The 27,829-nt window shown below is 56.6% G+C and overlaps 3 protein-coding genes across 5 annotated transcripts in view; 1 reads left to right on the top strand and 2 right to left on the bottom strand.

Moving 5' to 3' along the window:
- Positions 1–1,645: 1,645 nt before the first annotated feature.
- Positions 1,646–17,816, bottom strand: SIRT2 (sirtuin 2; the record flags this gene model as incomplete). Its single annotated transcript, XM_084256906.1, has 16 exons — positions 1,646–2,481; positions 2,574–2,640; positions 2,783–2,853; positions 3,416–3,467; positions 3,544–3,620; positions 3,745–3,800; positions 4,068–4,127; positions 5,925–6,054; positions 10,675–10,743; positions 11,185–11,241; positions 11,358–11,464; positions 11,608–11,649; positions 13,909–14,022; positions 14,283–14,331; positions 16,961–17,007; positions 17,801–17,816. The coding sequence occupies 16 exons, from the start codon at positions 17,814–17,816 to the stop codon at positions 2,326–2,328; spliced, it is 1,170 nt and encodes a 389-aa protein (XP_084113032.1). The 3' UTR covers positions 1,646–2,325.
- A 428-nt stretch (positions 17,817–18,244) lies between these two features.
- NFKBIB (NFKB inhibitor beta) lies at positions 18,245–26,532 on the top strand (the record flags this gene model as incomplete). Of its 3 annotated transcripts, none has more annotated exons than XM_084257671.1 (6): positions 18,245–18,423; positions 24,047–24,215; positions 24,297–24,648; positions 25,278–25,366; positions 25,460–25,720; positions 26,370–26,532. In XM_084257671.1, 6 exons carry the CDS (start codon positions 18,245–18,247, stop codon positions 26,463–26,465), a joined length of 1,146 nt encoding a protein of 381 aa, XP_084113797.1. In that variant the 3' UTR covers positions 26,466–26,532. The 3 variants fall into 3 exon arrangements, with proteins under 3 accessions (XP_084113797.1, XP_084113798.1, XP_084113799.1); XM_084257672.1 differs by having other exon boundaries at positions 24,110–24,215; XM_084257673.1 differs by having other exon boundaries at positions 24,110–24,215; positions 24,585–24,648.
- Positions 26,533–26,827: 295 nt separating this feature from the next.
- Positions 26,828–27,829, bottom strand: part of CCER2 (coiled-coil glutamate rich protein 2) — a gene marked incomplete at both ends in the record, with an annotated part of 1,364 nt that continues 362 nt past the window's right edge. Inside the window, 3 exon segments of the mRNA XM_084256908.1 lie at positions 26,828–26,917; positions 27,552–27,718; positions 27,721–27,823. Coding sequence (XP_084113034.1) covers positions 26,828–26,917; positions 27,552–27,718; positions 27,721–27,823 — 360 coding nt within the window.

The raw sequence follows: 27,829 nt of genomic DNA on the forward strand, positions 1-27,829 counted from the left end.
ATTGAACCCATGCTGCAGAGGCTGCAGACAGCTTCACATCGCTGGGCTCAACCCACTGCGCCACTGGAGAGGTCCAAATAAATAAATCTTAAACAAATACATTTACAACCCTATGGCAAAGCATCTGACAAATCAAAATGGACCCGAGCCTCTTTGTGGGACCAACTGTAAATTCTTTACTCGCTGGATGGTGGGAAGCTCTGGGGACCCCAGAAGGGAGACTGGTGTGTCTTGGGGTGGGGGGAGATGGAAAGGACTCAAAATGACAGCTACTTAGCAAGTGGGAGAGAAATAGCATTTCTGATTTTAACAACTGGTGCCATTGTGCCAACGTGGACCAGCTGAGTAACAGCCCAAAGCCAAACCCAGTGCCAGGAACGGTGCTCGGCCATTCAGCATAGGCACTTGAACTTGACAGATGCTTTTTCTTCCTTTCCCAGACTATGAAGTTACTCTCAAATATTTCCCCCCAATATTTTCTTTTTTTTTTAAATGTTTATTTATGCATACAAGAACTGGGGTGCAGGCCAGAGATGTGGGGAGGGGGCAGTGAGAGGACTCACCAGAGACAGAGCAGGGACCAGAACAGCCGAATCTACTGAAATACACTGCTGAGGGGAGCAGCAGGCGAGACAGGAGAGGTCTGCTGTGCCGTGTGGGTAGCTCCCTGGCTGTGGATAGCTTCATAGTGCTGTGTCTTAACCCCTTGTGCCACCAGGGAGGTCCCCTCACCAATATTTTCTAATGAAACTTTTCTGGCATTCAGAAAACTGAAAAAAGTTTCCAGGCCACATCCATGTGATCCCCCCACCCACCCGCCACCGCCCAGCTTCTGCCGTTGACATCTCACACCCTTTACTTCCTCACGCATCTGTCCCTTTGTCCATATCTCCATGCTTTGGACCCCAACTGTTGGGGCGAGTCCCACAGGGGTTATCATTTAAGGTGGCTTCTCTGATTATTTGTACTGGCCTCAGGAGTAGGCAGCCTGGGTCTGGGGAGGGTCCATGCACACACGTACCCAACAAATTTTTATCGAGAGCAGGCCTAGAAGTCAGTGCCAGTGGCCTGGGGGAAGGGTGACAGGCCAGGCCAGACCCCTGCCTCAGAGCAGGACCTAGGGTGGGCACAGGACAACAGGCACAGGTAATAAACAGCTAAATAAAACAGTCAGCCTGCTGCCCAAAGTCAGGGGTTTTAGGAAGGGAGGGGTGGGGGCCAGAGAGCAGGTGCCCTGCTCAGGGGTGAGGCGTGGACGGAGGAGGCAGGTGCTTGCCTGGGTCCCTGGGAGGGGAGAAGGGAAGAGGTGCAGGGTAGGGGGAGAGGCGACAGCTGCTGGGGACCCAAGGGAGGCAGCGGGGAGAGGAGTAAAGATGCCAGCTGTTGGGTCCCTGGGGGCCCCTACCTGTTCCGAGGGGAGGCCCGCAGTATCAGGAAGTGAAAGTGTACCTCGTCGCAGTGAGAGAGGAAGCTGTGTTGGCAGGGGGAAGAGGCGGGGCTGGGGTATCTACCTTCCTCTTGTTTTCCGGGGGCTTAGGGCTTAGGTGACTGGGCTTTCGAGGAAGGGACCCTGGCAGACTGGGGCTGCAGAGTTAAGAGTTCTCAGGCTCCCCAGCCCCAGGGGTCCCCTCCCAGAACCCATCATTCTGCCTCTCACAAGCCTGCAAAGGTTCTGGTTTCTCAAGTGGCTCGAGACTAAGCTCAAGCAGCTGGCTCCTCCAGCTGCTTCCCTGTGCACCCGCAGAAAGGAACAGAGGCCAGGCAGCTGATTGTTAGTTGTTGTTTGTTTTTATTCATTTCCAATAAGCAACATCATCTGCCCAACCCTGCTGGGAAGTGGGTCCCCAGTTGAAGGGGCCCAGCACCCACACAAGGAATTGCAGGCAGAGACTTGGGAGGCCTTCAGGTTCAGCACCCCCCACTGAGTGTGAGCTATGTTGCAGGGCCCCGGCCCCACCCAGGGTGGGTTAGATTTCATCCACTTGGCCTCGAGCCCTTAGGTGCAGTAGAGAGTGTGGGGGCCTGCGCCCCTGTCTTGGGACAGTTGTGAGTCTGGAGGCCCCTCTGGCCTCTGGGAGCAGTTAGAAGTTAGGGGAGCTGGATCCTTGTCCAAGGGAGTGGTGAGAGGCTGCAGCTGTTAGAGGTGAGCTGCCCAAGTCAGCCCCAGAGATGTGAGGGATTCGCTGGGGCCAGGGGGCTGGCACCCCAGTTTGAGGAGGGAGTTGTTAAGAGGTTGGGGAAACGTTCTGAGTAGCATGTTAGAGGGGCCGGGGCTGGTGGGCGATGTCCCAGGGGAGCAGGGTGTCTGCCTGGGCGACGCAGCTGTCACTGGGGCTTCTCCCCCTCCGGGGTCCTGGTCTCATCCTTGGCCGGAGGTGGAGACTTCCTGGGGGAAGCTGAAGAGGTGGGGTTGGAGCTCGCCGACCCTGACTGGGCATCTATGCTGGCATGTTCCTTCCGGACAAGGTCCTCCAGCTCCTTCTGCAGGGGGCAAAGTTCACAGAGGTCACCGTGGGGCATAATAGAGTCCAGGGCCCGGGCTCAGGGTGGGCTGGGTGGCCCGGGCTTCTCACCTTCCATCCGAGGAGTTCAGCAAAGGCCAGGCAGCCCTGGTCGCAGTCCCCCAGCCAGGCCACGTCCCTGCAGGCAGGTGGGAGAGTCAGAGGCCCCCACGGCTTGTTCCCGGCCCCCACCAGCTCTTCCTTGTCCAGTGACCTTCCCCCACCCCTCCCCTGCAGCTGTCCCCTGCAGGCGCCACCCCCACCGCAGGCCCAGACCCCACCTGTAGGCCTTCTTGGAGTCGAAGTCCATGCCTCCTCCCATGCCCATCATCATTCCCAGGAAGGGGTCAGTCTGCAGGGGAGGGAGGAGTGGGGGGTTGACCTTAGGGCGCAGATCCTAGAGCCAGTGGCCTAGGTTTGCACCCCAGTTTGTGACTTTGCTCAAGTGACCCCGCCTCTCTGAACGCAGCTTCCTTAGCTGTAGAGCGGGGGTGAGCATGGCACCCCTCCTAGGGTTATGTTGGCAGTGGGCTCATGCATGGGGAGCACGCAGAACAGTGTCTGACATGTATGTTTTGCCTGCTGAGGTGACCTCCTTCCCGGGAGGGGCAGGTCCTGCTTGGGGTGGGGCCCTGCTGGGACCCAGGCCGCTGCGCCCCCTACTTTCCAGCCCCGGGAATCACCACCCACCTGTCTGGTGTAAGCCGCTTCGAGGCAGGCCTCTGTTGCTTACTCCAAAGGGTGAGGGAACCTGGGTCTGCCTGGAACCTGCCTCTCCAGATTCCAGAATCCCTGGATCTGAGATGAGGGGGTCTAAAGAATTGGGATTCCCTAGAGATTGGTCCTCAGGTTCCCCAGGAAGCTAGTGGGACATGGGGCGTGTGAGGGGGAGGTTATGAGCGGAGCCCACACACCTGGCCAGTCTTCTCCTTGTTGATGAGCAGGCGCGGGGTCGACAGGCGGGCCCTGGGGGAAGGCAGCTTTGGTGAGGACCTGTCCTGGCTTCCCAGTCCCCAGCCCCCCAGCCCCGACCCCAACCTACTTGCTGATGAGGGATGCAAAGGGCTGCACCTGCAGGGAGGTGCCCATGATGATGAGGAGGTCCGCTTTCTGGAAATCCTGTGACAGGGAGCGCCAGTGAGGGGCACCCCGGCCCCACCACCAGCCTTCCCCCTGCCCCCCTCCAGTTAGTGGGGACGGGGCTGCCCACAGGGGCCCAGCGGGGTGTGGCAGGGGCACTTACTGACTGCATGCAGGAGAAGAAACGCGCTGGGAGGTTCTCGCCGAAGAACACGATGTCTGAGGTGGAGACGGACAGACGCCAAGACAGAGGAAACAGTGAGGCGGGGGTGTGGGGTGTGGGGGATAGACAGGGAGCAGGCAGCAGCGGAAGGCAGACCTGTGAGGGGGGCGGGAGCTGCCAAGGGGACAGGCAGGGCTACAGAACCCACTGTCCCCTAGGACGGGTCCGGGTGCTGCTCAGGGACGGGGTGGCCGAGGTGGGTGGCTGGGGAGCGCGGTCTCTTTGGGAGGGGGTGAGAAAGGGGTCCCTGGGCCCAGGCTCACCTGGCTTCACCACGCTCTGACATTTCTCACACTTGGGAGTCACCTCGGAGAAGATCTTCTCTGGGCGGGGGAAGAAGGACAGTGAGAGGCTGCCCGGAGCCTTTGTCCTGCTCCTCCGAGAAGTGCCCCACCTCCCTCCACCCCCTAGGATCTGGGGAGGGGGGTGGCTCCCAGCACTGAGCTTGTAGCTACTGAACTAGAGAATAAACCAACAAAGGAACAAACAAACGAGCAGATACTGGTCCCCAACGCCCCCTGGGGGGATCTGGACTCAGGAAAGAGGCTCACCTAGTGGGTTTCAGAGAGCAGCCCTGTATCACCCCAGGTCAGAGAGGCCTGGTGGGTCCCAGGCCTGGGGGGAGGAATATGCAGCTGATCCGGGGGTGAGGAATATGCAGCTGATCCTGGGGTGGAGACTCCACAGCTTTCCATTCTTGGCTCCTCTGAGACAGCCCCCAGCCCCAACCACCCTCAGGGCAACCCCCCTCCTTACTGCCTATTGATTAGGGAAGCTTGAAAGCATCTCTGTCACTTGCAGCCCACAGAATCCCAGCTTGTTCATTCGACCATGCATTCATGCCCTCAACAGATATTTACAGAGCACTGTTCTGGAGTCTGTGGCTTACAACGTCTGTGCTGGCCGCAGGCTATTGTGTGGGTGCGTGTGGTGCTACGGGGGGTGAGACACAGGGGTGATGTTCATTGTGCAGTCCCCCCAGCTGCGGGCAGTCGGGCTATTCAGGAACCCTCGGTCTGGGGGCCCGGCCACCGTGCCACAGCTGTCCTCGTCTCCCACGGACACCAGGGCCTTTGTGAAATGGTTTCCACGGCAGAAATAAGTGGCTTCTTACTTAGCACAAAGGGTGTCAGAAATAGGCTCCACCGGCTTTTCAGAAATGTGCATTGTCTGGATTGTCTTCTTTCTCGGGACCGCTGCCCTTACATGAGCAGGGAGTGTGGCTTGTACTCTGTACCCTTAGAGGAAGCCCCCAGCCATCGCCCCTGACCCGGCTTGGGCTGGCTTCACGCTCCAAGGACTGTGCTGTGTGGATCTCCCTGCTGGGCATGCAGGGGCCTGGGCTCCAGACAATGCTGTCCAGTATGGCAGGTGGAGCCGCCATGGCTTTTTAAGATTTATTTATTTATTTATACAAGAACCAGGGTACAGGCCAGATGTGCGGGAGGGTGAGAGGATTCACCAGAGACAGAGTAGGGAGCAGAACAGGCAGACTGATGAAATACACTGCTGAGGGGAGCAGCGGGTGAGGCAGAGAGGTCTGCACACCATGTGGGACCCTCGCCTGCCAGCCGGGATCGAACCGGTGCTGCAGAGGCTGCGGACAGCTTCACAGCACAGCGCTCAACCACCTGCGCCACCAGGGGAGGCCCCACCATGGCTTTTTAAATGAATAGAAATGAAAGAAAGCTGGTGCTTGGGTCCCCCGGCCCTGCCAGCCACATCGTAGGTGCTCGTGCCCACCTGCAGCCGGCGGCGGCCATATCGAACAGTGCAGATATGGAAGGATCCCTGCATCTCAGAAAGAGCTGTGGGAAAGGCTCTTCTTGGGGTGCGGTTGCATGTGGTTTGATGAGCCCCTCGCATAACATGGGTCAGAGCAGTGGGACAACGAGCAAGGGCCTTGCGATCTTTACAGAGCAGACTGATACCTGTCAGTGAATGCCTGGCCGAGTATGACTGCCTGAACCGAGTCTGGAGTCTGCCTCCACGATCACCTGGCTGAGGTGGTGCTGGGAGCCACGCACTCCCACTGCTACCTCAAGTCTTCGTGGGCTGCCATTTTCTACTACACAGAACCACAGAACCGAGTGGTCAGACCCTGCCCTCAGGCCACTCACCTTTCATCCAGCTGAGCGGGTACTCCCGCCTGCAGAGGGGGCTGACGCAGTGCGACGTGTGGAAGGTGCCGTGGGCTTCTACCAGGTCCTCGGGCTCCAGCCCTGCCACTCGCTCCAGGGTGTCTATGTTCTGCAGGGAAGGATGGAAGGAGCGGGTCAGGGCTGGACTGCACCCCTCAGGGGGCAGGAAGCAGCTCAGTGAGAAGCAAGTAGGACAGTGAGGGGAGGGAGGGCAGAAGCAGCCCTGGGAGGGTGGGTCTGCAAAACTCTGTGTGTTCCCACGGTGTCACTGAGGGGGTCAAAGCTACCGACACTGAAAGGCAGGGCTGAACTCCTGTCATAGGGGCCGGCCCTGCGCTGCTGCCAGACCAAGTGGCATTTGTCTGCACACCAGGATGCTTTGCTTCCATTTTTTGGAGCATTCATTTTGTGAGAACGAGATACTCCAGTGCCACTCGCTAGGGTCTCCCCTGGAAATGGGCCCCCCTCAGGTGTGGCCTTCTGCTGCAGTGCCCGACCCGCACACCCACATCTGGCAGCCCTGGCCACACTTGAGCAGACATGAATGCGCCAGAGGATGCCCTAGGCTGCATCGCGCCATTTTCCTGTTGGCCGGGCAGGTGTCTCCCTACGGCCCCTCTCACGGTGATGACACGCTGACTTGTGTTCTGTTAAGACACAGACACTTTCCTTATTCATCAGGCCAGAACACTTCCCTCCCACAGGGACGCAATGGCCTCTCACTTTCTTAAAGCACACAGCCCCCTCTGGACAGCCTTTGTCTGCCCAAGAGGAGGGCTGGGGGCGGGGGGTGGGTGGGGGGGTGGGCAGGGGCTGACGGGGGCCTGGCAGCTGTCACACAGAGACGGCTGTAGCGTGCGGCCCACAGCTGAACCAACAAAGCTTCCCAGAGGCCCCGCGAACAACAGAAAGGGTTTCCTTTCCAGGGCAGATGGCTCCGAGGCCTCACTGCCCCCCCCCCCCCAGCCATCAGCTGGTCGCCTCAGCTTGCAAAGAGTCGCTTTCCGCAGACTCTCAGCAGCTTGCCCCCTGGCACCCCTACCCTGTGCCCCTTTCGTCTTGTCTTTGTTATTCCATTCAGTCGACTAACTGACTCCCCCGGCATTTGCGAAAGCACAGTTCCTACAGATCACTGCAGGGCACGTAAGAGGGGTGCCTGGGCCTCTGTGCAAACCACAAACACACACAAAAGAATGAGGCCAGGGCCTCCCCAGTGGCGCAGCAGTTGAGCGCTGGGTTGCGTAGCTGCCCGCACGCAGCCTCTGCAGCGCGGGTTCGAGGCTGCCGGGCGAGGGTCCCACATGGCGCGCAGACCTCTCCTGCCGCGTCTGCTGCTCCCCTCAGCAGTGTACTTAGTCGGTCTGCCTGTCCTGTTCCCCGCTCTGGCTCTGGTGGGTTCTCTCACCATTCCGCACTTCTGACTATACCCAGTGCTTGTATAAATAAATAAATAAATCTTAAAAAAAAAAATAAGAATGAGGCTCAACCTATATGGACTGATGGGAGACGAGCTCTCCGAGACGGACGTGCAAAGAAGCGTGCATGGAGGTGGGGAGAGTGTTTGTGAGCGTGTGCATTCGCTCGCCTAAGCCCAGAAGAACTTTGAGGGAGACTCATGAGCAGGGAGACGCAGTGGCCTCCAGGGAGGGGAGCTGGGGGGCGGGGGGTGGGAACACACCAGCCAAGGAAGTCGTCTGCCGAGGTACAAGGAGCAGGATAAGACACAGCCACTAACATCCGGCCAGGGAGTCCCGCAGGAAAGGGCCTGGGCAGAGGTGGACACAGGGCGGAGGTGGGCAGTGGCCACCCCGCTCAGCCAAGCACCCAGTCAAGCCAGCCGGGGTGCCTCTGGCTCACCCCACTTTCCAGCAGGAGCCTGAACTCGGGATTTTCATCTGAAATCTTTTGATTCATTTTTTTATTCCCCCAGCTCATGTCGCCGGGTGACTGATTGTCATGGACGGCAGCTTTTACGAAGCCACAAGCTGCCGTGTGGGTGTGGAAGGTGCCTGCAGCTCGGGGGCTAAGGGAGAGAAAGGCAGGAACAGAGCCTTGGTACGGTGGCAAGAGCACGCGCGCGCCAGAGACCGGGCCTTGCGCTGTGGCGGCCACAGCGACTGCAGTGAGCAGGAGGGCTGCTGGCATGTCTGCATGGATACTTGTGTCTTCAGATAAAAATAGCTTCTAGGGCCACAAGGTCACCCTTCAGAACCAAGCGGGGACAATGTGTTCCAGAAAACTGGGTCAGTGACTCAAAACGTGACTGAGAAGGGTGACAAGTTTGGGGAAAAAAAAATGGTTTCGTGAAATATGAGTGGAAAACTGTTTTCTGTCTTGTTCTGTTTTGTGCACTGTGCCATCCTGACGACGCACGAGCAGGTCAGTGCCCTCAGAAAGTATCTCAGGGAGGGGCGACGCCTGCCCGTTCCACGCTGACCCCAGCAAGCATTCCTGCCGGTTTGCAAGGAGGAGCACAGGGTGAGCTGCCTCTGTGGTTGGGCAGAGCCGGCAGGGAGCACGCAGCGCCTTGAGCCCCCCGGGGTTGGCTTCTCCCTCAGGGACCCCCGCGATCTCCTCCTGTCTGGGGAGTCTAGACTGTGTCCAAAGGTGCTTCTCTAGCTCAAGTCCAGTCCCCTGCCTCCACTGCGCGCCTGCATCTCCATGGGGGTGTCTGAGGGCAGCTTGGCCTTGGCAGGCCTCTGCCTACCACCCCCCATTGCACATCCTGCCAGCTGAGGAAAACCACCCGCTTCAGGCTGAGACCTGCCCTCGTCCCGCCTCCTCACTCTCGCCCCAGTCATCTCTCATCCGTCCTTCCTTCGGCAGCCCTGTTGGCTCACCTTCAAACCAGTTTCCAAACCTGCTTGCTTTGCCGCCTCCAGGGCCCAGCCTCCCTCCTCTCTGGCTTGGGCCATCACCACGGCCTCCTCCCTGCTCTCTGTTCCCTCTTCCCCTCCCCCTCCACAGCCTGACCCCAGACGGACCCCGGGGACACCTAGGTCAGGTCGTATCCCTGCCCTGCTTAGGGCTGTCCTGGGGCTTTGTTTCACAGGAGCTAAACCCTCCCTCTGGCCCCCAACACCCCATATGATCCAACCCGGCACCTCTCTCACCTCTCCTCCATCCTCCCCAACTGCAGTCCTCCTGACTCACTCAGATCCAGCATCTAGGGGGTGTTGAACATGCCAGTCAGGCTCAGCCCAGGACCTTTGCCCTGGCTGTTCCCTTGGCCTGAAATGCACTCTCAGAGGGTGCCATGGCTCTCTCCTCTCATCCTAAGTCCTTGTTTAATGGTCCCCTTCTCAGTGTGGGTACCCCCTCAACCCTCCCCCCAACAGATCTCTCTCTAGTGCGTGTGCTCTTGCCTGTCACACAAACACACACACAAACACACACACACATGCACACACGCACACAATGCTTCCCTTTTGGCTCCACCACGCTCCCTGGCTTCTCACCATCTGCTACTTAGCCTTCTTGTCCATTGTCTCTCTCTCCCCCCATCAGGGGACCAACTCCAGGAGGGGGCAGGGGTGTTTGCCAGCGCTGGGTTGGCACTAGGTTAATGCTGTGACAGAAGCTGACAGACAGGGACGCCAGCAGGGCCATGGCGAGGGCTTTATGACATCGGGTGCAGAAAGCACTTGGCTTCAGGTGAACTACTTGATTCACGCCTGAGCCATGTCCCATGAATAAAACTGACTCTCTGGGAAGAATGGAAAGGTTCATCCTAAGCTGGGGCTACCTCTGGCTGGGGGGGCGGGGAACGTACCCTCCTCCAGCCCTGCGAGCAGTCCCAGGCCTGAACACCTGCCCCGGCAGAGAAACCTGGGTCTAAAAAGGACTGCCTCCGCCCCCTAGTGGCAGCTCCTGAGGCTGCAGGCTTCAAACAGGCAGGTGCAGGAAGAGCAGAACAGGGTTGCATTCCTGTTCTCTTTTATAATCCTGGGCTCTGGGGTGTGATTTGTAGCATGAATGATATTGCTGCTATAGCACATCGTGTAATTTCAAAATGTTGTCAAAGGTAGACGAGGGTGGAGGGAATGGGGCCTGGGGGATGGCATAAAGTCTCAATTATGCAAGATGAAGACCCGGCGCACCTAATTGTGCTTTTAGTTAACAACACCGTATTGTGCGCTTAACCATCCCTTCATGGGCTTAAAAATTGGCTTGTATCAAAATTAAATTAAATTTAAAAAATAAATAAAACAAAGGTAGAGGCACAAACATTCTTACTGCTGGGGACATGAGACCCCACAAATCTGCCTACTCATCCAGAAGCTGACAGCATTAGCCCCCCTCATCTAAGCACCCCAGGGCGAGGCCCTTGGCTAAGTGCCTGACACTGTGAGCCACGGCCCGCAGCACACACAAGATGTCTCTGCAAGCTAAAGATGCCCCTCCCTACCGCCCTAGCACCAGTTAGGAAACTGTCTCATAGGTGGATTTTGTTAGACGGAGTCACCTTGATGTCACTCGCTGGAGAACTTAACAAATATTAAATCTAGGGTGCAAATGGCGTCCCCCAGTACACAGGTGAGTGGCGCTCACTGTCCCCTCACCACAGACCTGAGAGGGTGAAGGGGAAACTGAGGCAGGGAGGGGGGAAGTGGCTCGCTGCAGGTCACGTGACAAAGAAGGAGTTGTCTGAGCTCAAGGGGTGCAGCTCTGTCTCTCCTTGAGATGCCAGGGTACCCGTCCCCTCTCCCCAGGGGTCGCAGCCACCTACCTGCGTGTAGCAGCGCAGGAGCAGCCCCTTCTCCTTCAGCAGGCGGATGAAGTAGTGGCAGACGGTCGGCTGGAGGGGAGCGAGCGCAGGGCCGTGGGAACAGAGTACAGTTAGGGCCGCAGCTATGTGCTGCCCCGGCCTGTCTGCCTCGGGGCCCGCCACCAGGGTGGGACCAACCCAGCCTCTCTTGCAGCAAGGATCCGAGGCCCAGGGAGGTTGACTATCTTGTAAATCCCACTGCTGGTAAGTTGCAGAGGTGGGGTTCACACAAAAGCTCCAGAGTCTGGGCTCTTACAAGTATTACTAACTCACTCAAGCCCCGCAGCAACCATTGTCCTGTTCTATCCCCGGCTTCACGTGCAGCTGGAAACGTAGGTCCAAGGGCACAAGAGGGTGGGTGAGGGGAGCAGGGACTGGGCCCAGGCTGAGTGCAGAGCCCGTGAACTTGAAGCCCAGGTGGGGCCTCCCGCACCTCCCCATACTTTCGCGCACAACAGAAAAAAGGCTCACCTTGAACTGTCCAGGATAGAGCTCCTTGGCAAGGGCGAAGAAGGGTTCTGGATGTTTCTGAGGGAGAAAAAGGCAAGCGCAGGTGGGCACCAGATGCTGCGGTAAGCTGAGAGCGGCAGCCAGGTGACCCCAGTCCCTCCCCACTCCCCAAAGGCGGTCCTGCCTGGCCATACCTTGAAGTAGCCAATCTCAAAGATGGCCTCCGGGTAGGGAAGATGGTATTTCTCCAGGTTGGCATAGAGGCCCGTGGATGGGGAGCGGAAGTCAGGGATGCCCGCGGCTGGGGGAGGATGAGTAGGAGGCCTAGATCAGGGGCCACAGCCATCCTCCCAGGCGAGGGCCCGCATGGCCCCCCCTGGGCCCTGGAAGTGGCTCCCCAAGTTGAGGGCTGGCAGCTGGGGCAGGGTGGGGGGCCGCACTTACATGTGGAGATTCCAGCTCCCACCAAACAGATGACCCTGCGACCTGGAGGAGAGGAGTTTGTGGGTCACGAGACACGGTTTGCTCGCCCTCTATGCTAACACCCGCCAGGGCCCCGAGGCATTCAGGCAAGGCCCTGGGGCAGGATGCCTGACGGGAGGAGAAGGGTGCTAACCTGCCTATTTCACAGATGAGGAAACTGAGGTTCAGACTGGGAGGGGCCACACAGTTGAGGGGTGCAAGAGCCAGCACACAGGGACACAGCATGGACTGTTTGAAATGGCACCAACTTAGCTCTGAGTAAAGGCCACTTGGAGAAAGGTTTCTCTCCTAACTAGATTTAGACAAAAATGCATGAGATTTTAGTGAGAAGGCTGGGGGGTGGGGGCGGTGGGGACTCCCCTGGAAGAGCTGCAGGGTATTTCAACAACCTCTCGCAGCACCTCATCTTTGGGAAGCCGTCTCGGTGCGCCTCTGTTCTGGCACCACACGCATTCCTGCCTCGTGTTTCTTCGCACCACGATCATGGACACATCAGCCCCCAGAAGTCTGGGGGTAATTTTCAGGTAAAGACCCCAAATTTGCCCCTCTCAGCCCACACTCAACGAACAATCCTGACTCTCCTGCTCACCAGCTGTGGGGTCTTAGTTGAGATCAAACCCCCATCCCCGGGCTTCAGCTGCCTGCGCTGTGAAGTGGGTCTCACTAGGGCAGCGGCCTGGCAGGGCTGTTGGGGAATAAATGAATTCCCCAAAGCATTGGTCGGCACCCTGCATGGAACAACCACCATCCATCGCTGTTCTTCTTTGCACCCAAACTTCTTGGGACCCCTGATTGATTAATTAATAACACTTTATTCCTCCATGGTTACAGCTTCCATAAAATAGGATGGCAGAAAACAAACATGTATTTAAAAAAGGGGGAAAAAAGAAGATGGGAAGATGTAGTTGGGGTCTAATCATTCCCCAAACAGCAGTAGTTTCCTCAGCTGCTGGCGGGCGGTCCTGCCCCCCGGGGGCCCTGGCACCTGCCTGTCAGTTGATGGACACACACAAGTGGAGGCCCTGGGAACCCGTGTCTCTGGGTGTCCTTTCCAAGGGTGAGTGAAGGCCAAGGCCTGTCCTCGGCTTCATCTGGGCGATGCCACCCGACCAAGCCTGACTGGGCCCAGTGGGGGCTTTGCGGGAGGGGCCCGTGCTCAGGATGCAGGGGGTCTGGGTGGAGTGGTGACTGCCTCTCACCGGCTGTCACTACCTCTCTGAGCCTCAGTTTCCTCCCCTGTCCAGATTATTCCTGTAATGATCTCACAGGCATAGTGGGGAGATCATAGGAGAGGTCACCTGTAAAGTGTCTAGTTCAGTGCCTGGTAGACAATCAAGCTGGATTAATTGTTTAATTAATTCTTTATTATTACCCCCTCAGAGGCACAAATCCCACCCCCAGGGGCAGGAGGATAGAAAGAACAGACTTTGCAGCCACTGCCTGAGTTCTCTGCAGGGATAAAGATGGCTGCAGACAGCGGCTGGCCTGCCCGGGAGAGGCGGGGCTCAGGGCGGGGGGCCTGGCTGCCCCAGGAGGGAGACAGCAGCAGCTGGAGACAGGGAAACTGGAGAAGTGATCTTCAACAAAAGACTGCTCGGGACCCTCAAAGGGCCGATTGTTCTAGGCGAAGACTGCCGCGGGCCTGCTTTCTCAGACATGGTGACCTCAGCTCGCAGCAAGAAGTATTAATTACACAGTCACCCAGCCAAGAGGTGCCGTCTGTGGGCACCTGAAACAAGCCGCCTGCCATCACAGTCGCAGGGAACACCTAACAGCTCTTGCTCTGTGCCGGGCCCTGTTCCAGGCACTTACCTCTGTATGGAATTATTTAACCCCTAACAGCCCTGTGCGGGGGTCACGAACATAATCACCTGCACCCTATCAAACAGGCCTGGGCATCAGAGCAGCCTTGAGTCCCTGGAGATGCGACCCAGGCCTGGCCAGAGGCGCGGTGATGGGCCGACTGGTGACCAGACCTGGGCCGACTGGCGCCACCTCTGCTCTTTGCTTGGACAAACACCTGGAGTTTGGGAGGAATATGCTCTCTCCAGTCAGACCTGCTAGGCTGGCGGGACTCGCATGTGGAGCCGCCAGGAGCCGCCGCCTCTGCCCGGACACCAAAGAGCAGCAGCAGAAAGGGTTAGGGCGGCGACAGCAGCGTGGGCGGCCTGCGTCAGCCTCGCTTAGCTCTGGATTTTAGCTGCGGGGTCAACACGCCCCGCTGTGAGTGTGCACATGTGGCCCAGCGGGGCAGGGACTTACAGCGCTCGCTCTGCATGTAGCGGGTCACCCCTTCCAGGGTGAGCTCGTCCAGCAGCTGCTCCTTCTGGGTGCCCAGACCCAGCGTCTGGGAGAAGAAATTCCGCAGGAAGTCCACTGGCCATGGAGAGGAGAGACAGCGCCGGTGGGTGTTCAGCTGGGGTGCACAGATGCCCGGAGGACCCCTCTTCAGCCCGGGGATCTCCTACCTCCCACACTACAGGCTCCATGCCTGGCCAGCCAGGGGCCTCCAGGCGCTGGCATGGAACCCCTGTTACATGCGTTAAGTGTCACCCTTTGGAGGTGAGGGGTGTCCCCTAGACCCCCTGAATTAGCAGCTCCCCCGCCCATGAACATGCTCAGGGGAATATACTCACTCTCTGCTTCTCCGCCAGTAGCTCCTTCCTCAGTGTCGGAATCTGAGTCCTGGAAGGGGTGGGGTGGGGTGACCAGGCCCAAGTGGGGTTAGTGGGGGAGGTGGGGGTGCCACTGGTTTGGGGAAAGGCCCTGGTTGGGGGGTGGGCCTGAGGCTATGAGGGGCGGTGGAGGGACAGCACAGGGGTGGTGTATGGGCTCTGGGGCAGGCGGCCTGCATGGAAACCCAGCCCTGCTCTCCTCAGGTGCACCCTGCACGTGTGAGTGCTCTGGGAAGGCGCGCTGCTCAGCAGGGCCCACCTCAGGGGCTATGGTGGGTGAAAAGATTGAATCCACCCACTGGGGCTATGGTCACACGCCAGATGCCCACCGCCTGGCCTTGCACCCCTCTTGTCCCTGCGGGCCACTGCTGTCTTCCTTACCCAAGTCAATCCTGTGACTGTCTTGGGCCCTCCTGCCGAGAGCCCCAGACACCCACCTTTCCGGCCCTTCCATTTCCTTTGTCCTCTCCCCCCTCAGCCAGGCTCCCAAGCACAGGTTCAGACTCGGTCCTGGCCCCCTGCTTGCTCTCCACCTGCCCTGGTTACTGGCCTCGGCACAGATGATGCCACCTCTCTGTCCCCAGATCCAGGACTCCCCCAGACCCCTCACTCCCGCTACACCCCAGGCTGGGCTAAACATGTCCCCCAAACCTGCTCTTCCCCTGGGCCCCATCTCAGTTCAACTTCCACCTCCCAGTCCATCAGATGCCTCCCTGCCCACCTGCCTGCCTTCCCAACGGACATGTGCTCTCGCCGCCCCCTGGTCCAGCCAGGCCCTGGCCTCCTCCCATCTACTCTACTGTCCTGAGTGACAGCCTGTCCTGTTTGGGCCACTCCCCTCACCCCAAAGGTCCTTCTCTTTGGCTTCTCCGGTTTAATCATCTGGTCACAAACGCCATGGAGTCTGCCATGACGTCACAGGGATTTTCCTGTTCACCACGGGATGCCCAGCCTGGAGGACAGGGCCTGGCACCTGGGAGGCGCTCCAGAACTCTCTGCCACTGTCCCCCACTATCCCTGCTGCCTGCGAGACCGGGATCTGCTCACTCTCATGCGCCCAACCCCTCCAGTCACCCCTTCCCCCTACTCCCCATCTGGTTCCCAGCCTTTTGAATAGGAACCGTCCCTTCCAGAGAGATCGTCCCTTCCAGAGAGATCTAAACGCTGTGACTGCTTTTTAAGATTGCATAAGCTTTGCAAATACTTTAAGTATCAGACAAGGCATTCACTTGGGGTGTTTGCCTCGTTCACTCCCTCGCCCACCCCCATCAAGATAACCACTATTAACAGTAAAACAGTAATTACTCCAGATTTTCCTTTGCATGTAAAACTCATTCTTTTTCCAGAAATGAAAAATGGTGCAACTGTACGCCCACCTGGGCCTCTCCAGTAGCGACAGTGTTACATTGTAAAGATGCGCCATAGTTCATTTAACCCTACTCATGGCGGGCTGGGTGGCTTCCAGCGCTGCCCTATTACAGACAATGCTGCAATTTACACCCTGGGATCTCTCTCCTCTGGACTGAGCTGCCCTTTCTAACATGAAACCTTTTTCTCGACAGTGGTCATGCTTTGGAAGCCAGGCGAGGGAGAAGCCCGGGCCTGACGGGAAACCCTTGTGCCATCCGCCATGATCCCGGAGGCCAGCTCTGAACACTGATCCCAAGTCTGTGGATGTTTCCAGGTAGCAGACGTCGAGGCTCTCTGGACAGACTCAAAGGCCCTGCCCAGGACATGGGGCAACTCGGCCTAAGGGGGAGCTGGAGGTGCTGGGAGGGTCTTCCAGCCTCTCGGAGGCAGCCTTATTACCTCTCCCTGAAGTGTCTGGGAGTCACGGACCGCTCCCTGCTCTTCTAGCTGAGGGATGGAGGCCAAGTTACTTAATGCTTATCAGATTCCTCATCTGTAAAATGCCCACAATCGGCCTCACCCACTACAGAGATGCCGGGACGGTGAAATGAGAATTTGCCCATAAAGCATTAAGTGGCATGCTCAATGGGGGAGAAAGAGGCAGGGTGCTAACCAGGAATAGAACCAGTGGATCACTACCCCCCCTGCAAAAGCTACCGCACACACCCCACTCTTTCCTGCTCCCAGGTCCTGCACCAGGTTCCCGCTGGGTCCTCTGTACGGAACACTATTTCTCATCCTGCTTGTGGAAATTCTAAGTCTTTACTTTCCACCATGTGTTTGTATCCCTATGTGGCTCTGAGACCAGCCTGTGTGGCCCTCCAGGGAAGGGGGCTGGAGGAATTTTTTGTGACCCCACAATTGACACTGAACCCTAAGCCGCTTTCCTCATCATTTTCTAGTCACGAGTCCATGAGTCCAGGGAGCAAATCGGACATCTGCTTCTCCCAGACCCGGCACTAATGAGGTTGGGGAGGCGGCAAGTGGCAAGGAAAGAGGAAAGTCTGGGAGAGCAGATCTGGGGTTGAGGCTGAACACCTTTCTATGATGGTCCCCAGAACCCATCATTCCCAGGAGGCCGAACCACCATCCCAGGGGTGTGGGGTGAGGGGTTAGGGCAGTGAGCTGAGGGCCCTGGGGGTAACTGTCTCCCCTCTGCCACCTCCCCCCAGTGGGGCATGGGAACAAGTCCGCCTCTCACCTTCCCTCCACCCTTCCCCCCATCTCACCTGGGCCTCTTGCACCTTCCCTGCCTGGGTCTCCAGAGGGTCAGAGGCTGGGGGAGGAGGGGGAGCAGACGTGGTTACAGTGGGGGGAATGGTTAAGGGGGAATGAAGAACTTCAAAGCAGGGGACAGGGCAAGAAGACCCTAGTTATATTGGGCTGGAGAGTGCTGTTAAGACAGTAAAGATGGGGATGGGGAAAGCAGATCTTACTGGGGTGGAGAGAGCTGGGGTGAGAGGTGGTTAGGGAGCAAGAGGTTAGGACAGGAAGGTTTAGAGGAAAGAGAGAGTAAAAGATATAGGGCATGGTGGAGCGCCTGGAGGAGTAAGGAAGGTCACAGTAGTATGTGCGTGTGTGTGCAAGGAGGGTGAGGTTTGCAAGAAGAGGGACTTCCAAAGGGAGAGCGAAGATAAGAGCTATCCAACTGGAAGAGGGTTTGGGAGAGGAATTGCAGTGGGTTCGTTTAGGAGAGGTACAGGAACCAGAGAGAAGAGTTACGAAGGGACACCAGGGAGTCCCCCAGGATTCTACAGTTTCCCCTAACAACCAGGTACCCTTAGTGACCAGGACCGCGGCAACCTAAGTTCTTAGCAACGAGGGTCCTCAGCAACCAAAGTGCGTGAAACGCGCGATCGTTAGTAAGTTGGTGCCCTAAAGCCTCGCGATCCAGAAACCCACCGACTTCACAAAAAAGATCACTTTGCAACGGATCCCCAAATCCCACTCCACCGCCCCGCGCGTCCCGGACCTTCTGCCCCTCCACGCGCGCCCTCGGGCCCCGGGGCCTGCAGCCCTCAGCCAGGCCCCGGCGCGGCCCGACCCTCCCACCGGGGCCCCCGACTCACGATCCGGCTCGGCCATGGGTGCGGGGCGGGGGCCCTCGGGGCTGTCACCGACTGCTCTGTCCCGTGACGGCACCGGAAGCAGGAGGGGCAGAGATACGGCGGGGAACTACAACTCCCAGCAGCCACCGCGGCCGTGTACGCGCTGTGAGAGCGCGCCCTGTAAGATGCAGCCGACGGGCCAAGGCTGAACTACGAGTCCCAGAGTGCTAACGGGTAACGGGCGTCCGGAAAATGTGATGGGACCTGCTTGAGAGGCTCAGCACTTCTGAATACTCGGATTGGTCATAGCGTGGTAGCGGGGCGGGGCGTGTGCTATTTGATACGCTCTGATTGGTTGACTCAGGGGGCGTGGTGGGGAATTCCCCGCGGGGCGGAAGCGCCGACGCTCCGGGGAGAGCCCAGCGACAGGCGGGCGGCCGCGGGGCCCCTGAAGCTTCGGGGGCCATGGCCGGGGTCGCGTGCTTGGAGAAAACGGCGGACGTGGACGAATGGTGCGACAGCGGCCTGGGCTCTCTGGGTCCCGACGCTGCGGCCCCTGGAGGACCGGGACTGGGCGCGGAGCTGGGCCCGGGGCTGTCGTGGGCGCCCCTAGTCTTCGGCTACGTCAATGAAGATGGGGACACGTGAGTGAGCCTTAGCCTGCCCTGCCAGGTCCTCGATCCCACATCTGAGTCCCTGTTCGTCTCTGAGCCGCGCTTGGCATCCTCTCACTGCTCAGTGTGACTGCCGATGCTTGCTTTCCCGACCTCTAGCCCCCAAGTCCTACCTTTACTACAAGCAGTCTCCTGTCCAACTCTCATCATAACCCAATCATTTCTGACTTTCCTTTCTTGGATTCAGGTCCTCAGAGTTCCACATCCCTATCTACTGATGCCAAAAACTCTAGTGACTTTCCGGACCCGAATCCTGAGCCCTCTGTTAAAAGAGTAACTCAGGAAGGCTCCTCCTGACCGCCAACCTCCAAATATCGTCTTTGACACGAGCCTTACATTTGACTTCCAAAATATAATACGTAGTCTCTGACTCTAAGCCACCACCTTTGAACAGTAATTTTCAAAACTCTTTTTTAAAACATGCTTCTACTAAAATATCTACTTATTAGTCAATTACTATTTTTTGACTAATCTTCAGATCTTACATTCAAAGAGAAACTATGAACTCTGTGAGAGCAGGGAGGCATTTTACACATTATTTTTTGAACTCTTCCAGGTTCCGGGCTCTGACTTAGGTGCTGGTGTGGATCAGTGAAGAAAACAGACAGTAGCGAATGCCCTGTGGAGTGTCCATTCTAGTGATATATAGACAGACTGACAGAAGGAAAGTAGGACTGATAGACTAAGAGAAGGAGGGAAGAAACAGAGGAGAAAAGACAGAGCTAGAAGGGAAAGGAGAGGAGACAGAAAGAAACAGGAAGAAATGAAAAATGGTATGCTAGAAGGTCATAAGTTCTTTGAAAAATAATGCAGGGAAATGAGACAAGTAGATTAGCCGGGGAAGTACACTCCCAAGTAGAAGGAACAACAGTTGTGAAGGCCCTAGTGAGAAATTTTACCTGGTTTTTCCTGTGCTGATGTATCCTCAGTGACTCAATGAACACTGATCTCAAATAACCAGCTTTGGTTTCTTTATTATTTTTTTTTTTCCTTTTTGGCTGTCAATTTCGTTGATTTCTGTCCTGATCCCCTCCCCCACCTTCTGCTTACTTTGTTTTCAATTTCTTCTACATTTTCTAGTTTCTGAAGGTTGAAACTGAGATTACTGATTTGAAACCTTTCTTCTTTTCTAATATAGGTGTTGCCCACTATAATTTTCTCAAAGTCCTGCTTTAGTAGCATCTCACCAATTCTGATAGATTTTTTAATTTTCATTTTATTCATATTTTGAATTTTTCTTTTGATATCTTCTTTGACTGATGGTTTAAAAATAGGTTATTTGGGGCCTCTCTGGTGGCGCAAGGGGTTAAGACGCAACCTATGACACTATCTGTAACCGCTGTAGCACAAGTTCGATCGCCGGCCAGGGAGCTACCCACATGGTGCAGCAGACCTCTCCTGACTTGCCCGCTGCTCCCCTCAGTGGTGTATTTCGTCAATCTGCCTGTTCTGTTCCCCACTCTGTCTCTGGTGAATCCTCTCACCCCCTGTATCTTTGGCCTGTACACCAGCTCTCCTATGCATAAATAAATAAATCTTTAAAAAAATATGTTATTTTGTATCCAGATACTTGGAAGACTTTCAATATCTAGAAAGTCTCCCAAACATCTTTCTTTTATTCATTTTTAAATTTATCTGCATTGTGGACAGAGAACATACTGTGTCTGATTTGAATCCTTTTAAATTTATTGAGTCTTGCCTTATGATCCAGAAGGTGGCCTAGAGTATTGTGTGTACGCTTGAAAATAATGTCTATTCTCCTGTTCTAGTATTCTCTAAAGGTCAATAAGAGGTTGTGTTGATTTAGAGTATTGTTCAATCGGCTGCAGTCTGCTTGTGCTATCAATTATTGAGAGAGGTATTGAAATCATTAATAATCATGGATTTGTCTATTTCTTTTTTTTTTTTTAGAGGCATGTATTTTTATTTATTTATGATTTTTATTTATTTGTTTGTTTGTTTTGTTTATACATGCACTGGGTACAGTCAGAAGCACGGGAGGGTGAGAGAATTCACCAGAGCCAGAGAGGGGAGCAGAACAGGCAGAAGGACCGAAGTACACTGCTGAGGGGAGCAGCGGGCGGCAGGAGAGGTCTGCGCGCCATGTGGGACCCTCCTCTGGTGGCCGGGGAGCAGCCGGGGATCGAACCGGCGCTGCAGAGGCTGCGGGCAGCTTCGCAACCCAGCGCTCAACCGCTGCGCCACCGGGGAGGCCCGGATTTGTCTATTTCTTTTGGTAGTTCAAATTAGGGTTTTTTTTAAAAGGTTTATTTACTTATACATACAAGAACTAGGGTACAGGCCAGAGGTGTTGATGGGGGGGTGAGAGGATTCACCAGAGACAAAGCGGGGAGCAGAACAGGCAGACTGACTGAAATACACAGCTGAGGGAAGCAGAGGGTGAGACCTGTCTGCTGCACCATGTGGGTCACCTCCCTGGCCAGGGATCCAACTGGTGCTGCAGCGGCTGCGGATTGCTTCATAGCACTGACGCTTAACCCCTTGCGCCACCAGGGAGGCCTTTTTAATTAGGTTTTGCTTGGTTAATGTGCTCTGTTATTAGGGACACTAATGTTCAGAATGATTATGTCTTCTTCTTAACTGACCTCTTGATCATTATGAAATAACCTCTTCCTCCCAGTAGTCCTTGTTCTGAAATCTTCTTTGATATTATTATTTTTCTTTGCGTAGACGAACTGGGGTGTAGGCTAGAGGTGCAGGGGGTGAGAGGATTCACCAGAGACAGATTGGGGAGAAGAACAGATGTATTGACTGAAATACATTGCTGGTAGGAGCAGTGGGTGAGACAGGAGAGGTCTGCTGCACCACATGGGTCAGCTCCCTGGCTGGGGATCCAACTCAGGCCGCAGTAGCTGGTGATAGCGCTGAGACTAACTCCTGAGCCACCGGGGAGGCCCCCCACCTTTTTACTTTTTTTTTTTTTTTTAAGATTTATTTATTTATTGGGCCTCCCCAGTGGCGCAGCGGTTGAGCGCTGGGTTGCGAAGCTGCCCGCAGCCTCTGCAGCACCGGTTCGATCCCTGGGGGAGGGTCCCACATGGCATGCAGACCTCTCCTGCCGCCCGCTGCTCCCCTCAGCAGTGTACTTCGGTCCTTCTGCCTGCTCTGCTCCCCGCTCTGGCTCTGGTGAATTCTCTCACCCTCCCGCACTTCTGACTATACCCAGTGCTTGTATAAATAAATAAATGAATCTTAAAAAAAAAGGATTTATTTATTTATACAAGAACCAGGGTACAGGCCAGATGCATGGGAGGGTGAGAGGATTCACCAGAGACAGAGTGGGGAGCAGAACAGGCAGACTAACGAAATACACTGCTGAGGGGAGCCGCGGGTGCAACAGGAGAGGTCTGCCATGCCATGAGGGTAGCTCCGTGGCCATCTGGGAATCGAATCTGTGCTACAGAGGCTGCTGACAGCTTCACAGCACTGTGCTCAACCTGCTATGCCACCAGGGAGGCCCCACTTTTAACCTATTTTAAAAATATTGTTATTTTAAGCATGTTTGTTGTAGGCAGCATATAGTTGGGTTTTGTTTTTTAATCAACCTCAACCTTTCTGCCTTTTAATTATACATTTAATTATAGATATACTTACGTTTCAGTTTTTCATCTCCAGATCAGTTTTCTATTTCTTCTTTATTTACCTTTGTCCTTTTTCTCTTCCTTCCTTTGGTAGAAGTAAGATTTATTCCCATTGTATTTCTATTGTTGATTTATTAGCTTTAACTGTATGGTTTTTATTTTTGTGGTTGCTTTGAAAGACAGGTTGGCAAACTTGCTTCCAGGCAAAATCCAGCCAGCCACCTGCTTTTGTCAACTAGGAATGGTGTGTACATTTTTAAATGGCTGGAGAAAAAAGCAAAAGAAGAAGTATATTTTGTGACAAATGAAAACAATATGAAATTCAAATTTTAGACTCTATAAGCCAAGTTCTGTTGGAATATATCCATGTTCATTTGTTTACTTTTTAAAATATTTATTTATTTATGCATACAAGAGCTGGGGTGCAGGCCAGAGATGCGGGGTGGTGGTGAGAGGATTCACCAGAGACAGAGTAGGGAACAGAACAGGCAGACTGATTGAAATACACTGCTGAGCGGAGCAGCAGGCAAGACAGGAGAGGTCTGCTGTGCCATGCGTGTTTGCCCCTGGCTGGCCGGGGATGGAACTCTTGCTGCAGAGGCTGCGGATTGCTTCATAGTGTGGTGCTTAACCCCTTGCACCACCAGGGAGGCCCCTATCATCCTTGTCTTTACTTAACTTTTTGAATGAATGGAATACAATTGAAATGAACAGTTTAATGGACTTGTCTGTGAATTTTAATGGTTGGGTTATTTCTGGGTCTGTTTCAAGTGATTATTCTCATGAAACATGGCTTTTTGCTTCTTTGCCTACCCAATATCTTGTATTAAATGCCCGGCATTGTGAATTTTACCTTGGTGGGCTGGGTGAAATGGTCTTGAGTATTGTTCTGGGGTGCAGTGAAATGGCAAGGGCTTTGATCTTTTTGGGTTTTGCTTTTGTGATTTGTTTGGTGAGTCCTGAGTGCTTTGTCTAGGGCACCTTTTTCTCTCACTACTGAGCGCTGACCTTCCAGAATATTCTACCCTATGACCTGCGAATTACAGATTTTTCCTAGTCTGGTTTGTGGGAACAGGCACTATTCCTGGCCCTGGACACATGTGAGCCATGGACACATGTCTAATCCTTTTGGGTAGTCTTTTCTCCAAATTTGCGTGATGATTCTTCTAGACTGTGGAGTTGGCTGAGAAACCCTAAACTTAAAATTGTCCAGAGTGGAATTGGGGGGTTATTGGGAGAGTCCATTCCCCCAACTACTTGGTAACCTGGATTTACAGCTGCGTACATCACCCTGCACAAACCAACATCCTGGGAAGCTGGTGCCAGAGCCTCTGCAGAGCAGGACACCCACAGTGGAGTCTCCACCTCCACAAGGGCCAGCACCCTCCCATTTTGCACGTTTCTTTTTTCCCTCTTTAAAGAATCTCACTCATTTACCCATAGGAGGCGGTTCTGCCGAGTCACTTTGTATTTCCCCCACCTTGGGCACTTCCACAGCCTCTCCGAGGGGTGTTCCTGAATTCAACTCCTGCATGACCTCAAAGAAAACCAATACTTGAGGGGTGCCTCTCAGATCTTTGGGGGGCCTCTCTGTGTGACCTCTCTTCTCCAGCACTCTGCCTTGCTCTCCTGAGCCTCAGCTCCATCTCCGCACCATCTGCCAGCATCCCCACTCCCGACGCCCCACCCCACACACCCAGTGAGTGATAGCCCTCAGGGCGTCTTGCCTGTCTCCCGTGCCCCCAGCACATCGGCTGTCACTGTGGGCCCAGTATCTTGCAGACTCTTCTTTCGTGTCCTTTTCATGTCTGATTGGTTTTGGTTGATTCAGATGGGAAGAAGTCGCCTCATACTACTTCATCTTGGGAGAAACTTGAAGTCCCACTTATTAAACACCAAGTAAACAAATTGGCTGGGTTAACTCTGACCAGACCCTCCCAGGTGCCAGGCAGGGAGCTCCAGAACCAGTCCGAATACTGCGCATACCGTAGATGCGCCATGCTTGTTGAACAAAGGAAGGACCTCTGTCCTCTGACCCCTGCCTTTCTCCGCAGAGCTCTGCACTTGGCGGTGATTCATCAGCACGAGCCCTTCCTGGATTTCCTCCTAGGCTTTGCTGCGGGCACTGAGTACCTGGATCTGCAGAATGACCTGGGCCAGGTGAGCAGCACTGGGGAGAGTATAGGACTTAGGGCCAGGGTTCTCCGTGCCGCCCCTAACCTCTGCCCTCTGTTCCTGCAGACAGCACTGCACCTGGCGGCCATCCTGGGGGAGGCATCCACAGTGGAGAAGTTGTATGCGGCTGGCGCCAGGCTGCAGGTGGCAGAGCGTGGTGGCCACACGGCGCTGCACCTGGCCTGCCGCATGGGGGCGCATGCCTGTGCTAACGTGCTGCTCCAGCCCCGCCCCCGGGGGCCCTGGGGACCCCCGAGCACCTACCTCTCTCAGGGCTCTGACCACACCCCTGACACCGACCATGCCCCTGACACAGAAGACAGCTCTGTTGCCTTGTACTCCGACTTGGAGAAGGAAGATGATGAGCATGAGAGTGAGGAGGACTGGAAACTGCAGCTGGAGGCTGAAAACTACGAAGGTGAGGGTCCGCGGTCATCCGGGCTTCCAGGCAGCGTGTTCGCTCCTGGCTCAGGGCTTGGCTCCCCAGATTCAAGACTCAGCCCTAGGCATAGGGACCAAGGAATTCCACCAGACCCCAGATTGGACACCTGGACCCACGGAAATCCCAGACCATTTGGGACCCAGACCTGTCACCTGCAGGCCTGACGCTACTAAGATCCAGATTTTGGGCTCAGGTCCCCAACCAGAAGGCCCAACATGTCGTGGACCGCAGTCCGCCCTGCAAACCACAGGTCCCGGCCCATCAGGGACCTCATGGGGCAGGCCCTCTGGGACACTCTGGCAGGCCAGGTTCCTGAGGTTGACTTCGGGGTTCAGGGAATCATGGGAAAAAAGACCCTGAATCATGGGAAAAAAGACCCCGTCGATCCAGTCCCTGGTATTGGTGTCCCAGCTCCCTCACCTCTGAGCCCAACTCCCTGGGACCAGGCGCCTCCACAAAGGGACTGAGACCTCCCTAGACCCAGTATTTGGGGCCCACTTTGTCCTCTCCCCCGCTTGTTACAAGCCCACTACTGAAGACCTGGGAGTTCTGGGACTCCGCTGACCCCTCACCCCCATCGCTGACACCCGCCATTCCATCCCCAGGCCACACCCCGCTGCATGTGGCCATCATCCACAAAGACGCAGAGATGGTCCGACTGCTCCGGGAGGCGGGGGCGGACCTTAACAAACCGGTGAGCCACCCGAGGGAGAACGCGTGGTGGGATGGGGGTGGGGTCCCCAAGCCCAGGTGGGGCCTCCCCTGACCTCTCTGTTGCACCCGGCAGGAACCCACGTGTGGCCGCAGCCCCCTGCATTTGGCAGTAGAGGCCCAAGCAGCCGACGTGCTGGAGCTTCTCCTGAGGGCAGGCGCCGACCCCGCGGCCCGCATGTACGGCGGCCGCACCCCGCTGGGCAGCGCCACGCTCCGGCCCAACCCCGTGCTCGCCCGCCTCCTCCGCGCGCACGGCGCCCCTGAGCCCGAGGACGAGGACGACAAGTCTGGGCCCTGCACCAGCAGCAGCGACAGTGACAGCGAGGACGAGGGCGTGAGTCTGGAGGAAAGACGGGGGGTGGGGGTTCCAGCCTGGGGTCAGGGTAAACGACAGGGGGATGGGGGAGAACTGAAGTCGGGTGGTGGGCTGAGGCCTAGGGCTGCGGGCGGCGGTGCGCGGGAGAGGGGCAGCAGCCGGGCAGGCCTGGGCAGCGGCGGGAAGAACGTGGCCGCGGGGGTGGGGAAGGGAAGGCAGCGGCAGAGGTGAGACACAGGCAGAGGCAGAGAAAAGACCTTGGCCCCGGGGACTAGAAAGCGGGCGGCGGTGGAGAGAGACCTCAGCCGGCGGCGGGCAGGCTTAGCAGGTGAGCAGACAGCAGAGACCGCGGGCCTGGGACGAGGCTGAATGGTAAGGGCGGAGGAATTGGGGTGAAGGCAGCAGGGAGGGGTAGGAGGGTGCCCCAGTGGCTGCCGGAGGATGTGGGTGGCAGGGGCCAGAGTCTGCTGCCGTGTGGAGCGCACAGGCCGCGGGGCAGGCCTTGAAAGGGGAGGCTGGAGAAGCAGGAGCGGGCAAGTTGAACCATGAGCGGCTGGACTTGGGCTTCGGGCAGACCCAGGTCGTGGGGTGTGGGAGGGGAAGAACTTGGGCAGCCGGCCAGGTGGCAGCCGCCTGAGCCCCTCTGCCTCGCCCCCTCTGCCCCCAGGATGAATACGACGACATCGTGGTCCACAGTGGCCAGAGCCAAAACCAGCCACCTCCCACCCCAGCCGCAAAACCTCTCCCCGACGACCCCATCTGACTTCTTTGTTAATAGCATTTCCGGTTTAATAAAATCCCAGTCCCACAACCAGAGCCGAGGCTGCCAGCCGCCTCTGTGGTCCTCCCGTCCCTCCCCGGGCCTGCTGCCGCCACGCGCCGCACACTCAGCCCTGGTGGTTTTCTGTGTGCTTTATTCACTCGGAGGGGTCGGAGTGGGCGCCGGGGGTTTCAGGGTGCTCCTGAGTCGGTCTGAGCCCTGCCCCTCTCCCCAGCTGTTCCAAGGTGCCCTCTTCTCCCCATCCTGGCAGGAAGGGGAGTGGAGTGGGGTGCCAGGTGAGGGGGGGGCGCCGGGGGTCCACAGTACTGAGCCATAGTGTAGGGAAGGAGGGCAGGGGCCAGGGCTCAGCCCTCCCGCCGGAGCTCCTGCCCCAGCATCTCTGTCGCCTTCTTCAGCTCATCTCTCATGTGCCGCAGCCGCTCCACGTCCTGCTCCTGGGGGGATCGGAAGTGGGCTGGTCAGCACCCACCATACAAGGCGGGCCTGTCAGGTGCCACAGGGGCACCTAGAGATGGTGGCATGTGAGCACAGGGGCTGCCGTGATCCTGGAAGTGTCATGTTGGCCAGTACGGCCCAGCTCTGAGGCCTGTGGTCACCGCCGTCGCCAGCAGCAGACGGGACTAGCAGAGGTGCCCCCCCCCCACCGCCCCGGGGACACCACGGCCCATTTATGACAGGCTGGCTATCAGGTGACCCCACGCGTCCTGGTGAGTCTTACTCCCCATGCCCCGGCAGTGGTGTCCCTCTGTGGCCCAGTGGGCCAGGCATGGTGGCCACTTTTCAAGTGGCCGACTTGCTTGCAGGGACCAGCAATGGTGGCGCAGACACTTCTCTGCAAGGATGGCGGCCACTTGGTGACGATAATGGAAGCCACTCGGTGTGGAAGCCCTTTGGCCGAGGGGAGCAGCCATTTGGATGTTGCTACTGAGTGCTGCTGTCAGGTCTAGTCACTAGGCCTCACTCGGTGCGCGGTCTTGCTGCTTGTGGCCCAACACCAGAGGCTGTCTGCTAGAAACTGCACCGACCGTTTGGTTCACCCCTGCGCCCCTACCGCCGCGCTCCACTCACCTCCCTCTCAGAAGCCTCTTCCTTCTCCTCCAGCTTGGCCTCAGCTTCTGGCTGGTGGAGGTGACCGGGGTGCAGCACATCCTCATGCCTTTCTCCTCTGCCCCCTTCGGCCCCCAGCCATAGGCCGTGGCCCCCACCCAGCATGCCCTTCTCCGCCTCGAACTGGCTGTCTCCTCGTCGCTGGCCTTCTCTGCCACCCGCTTCTGCAGGCCCCCTCCTTCCAGAGGCCGCTTCCACAGGCCCTCCAAGGTCTCCACAGGCCTTTTCTTTTCCTCCTC

The sequence above is a fragment of the Talpa europaea genome (assembly GCF_964194135.1).
Source record: "Talpa europaea genome assembly, chromosome: 16".
In the NCBI taxonomy this organism is placed as follows: Eukaryota; Metazoa; Chordata; class Mammalia; order Eulipotyphla; family Talpidae; genus Talpa; species Talpa europaea.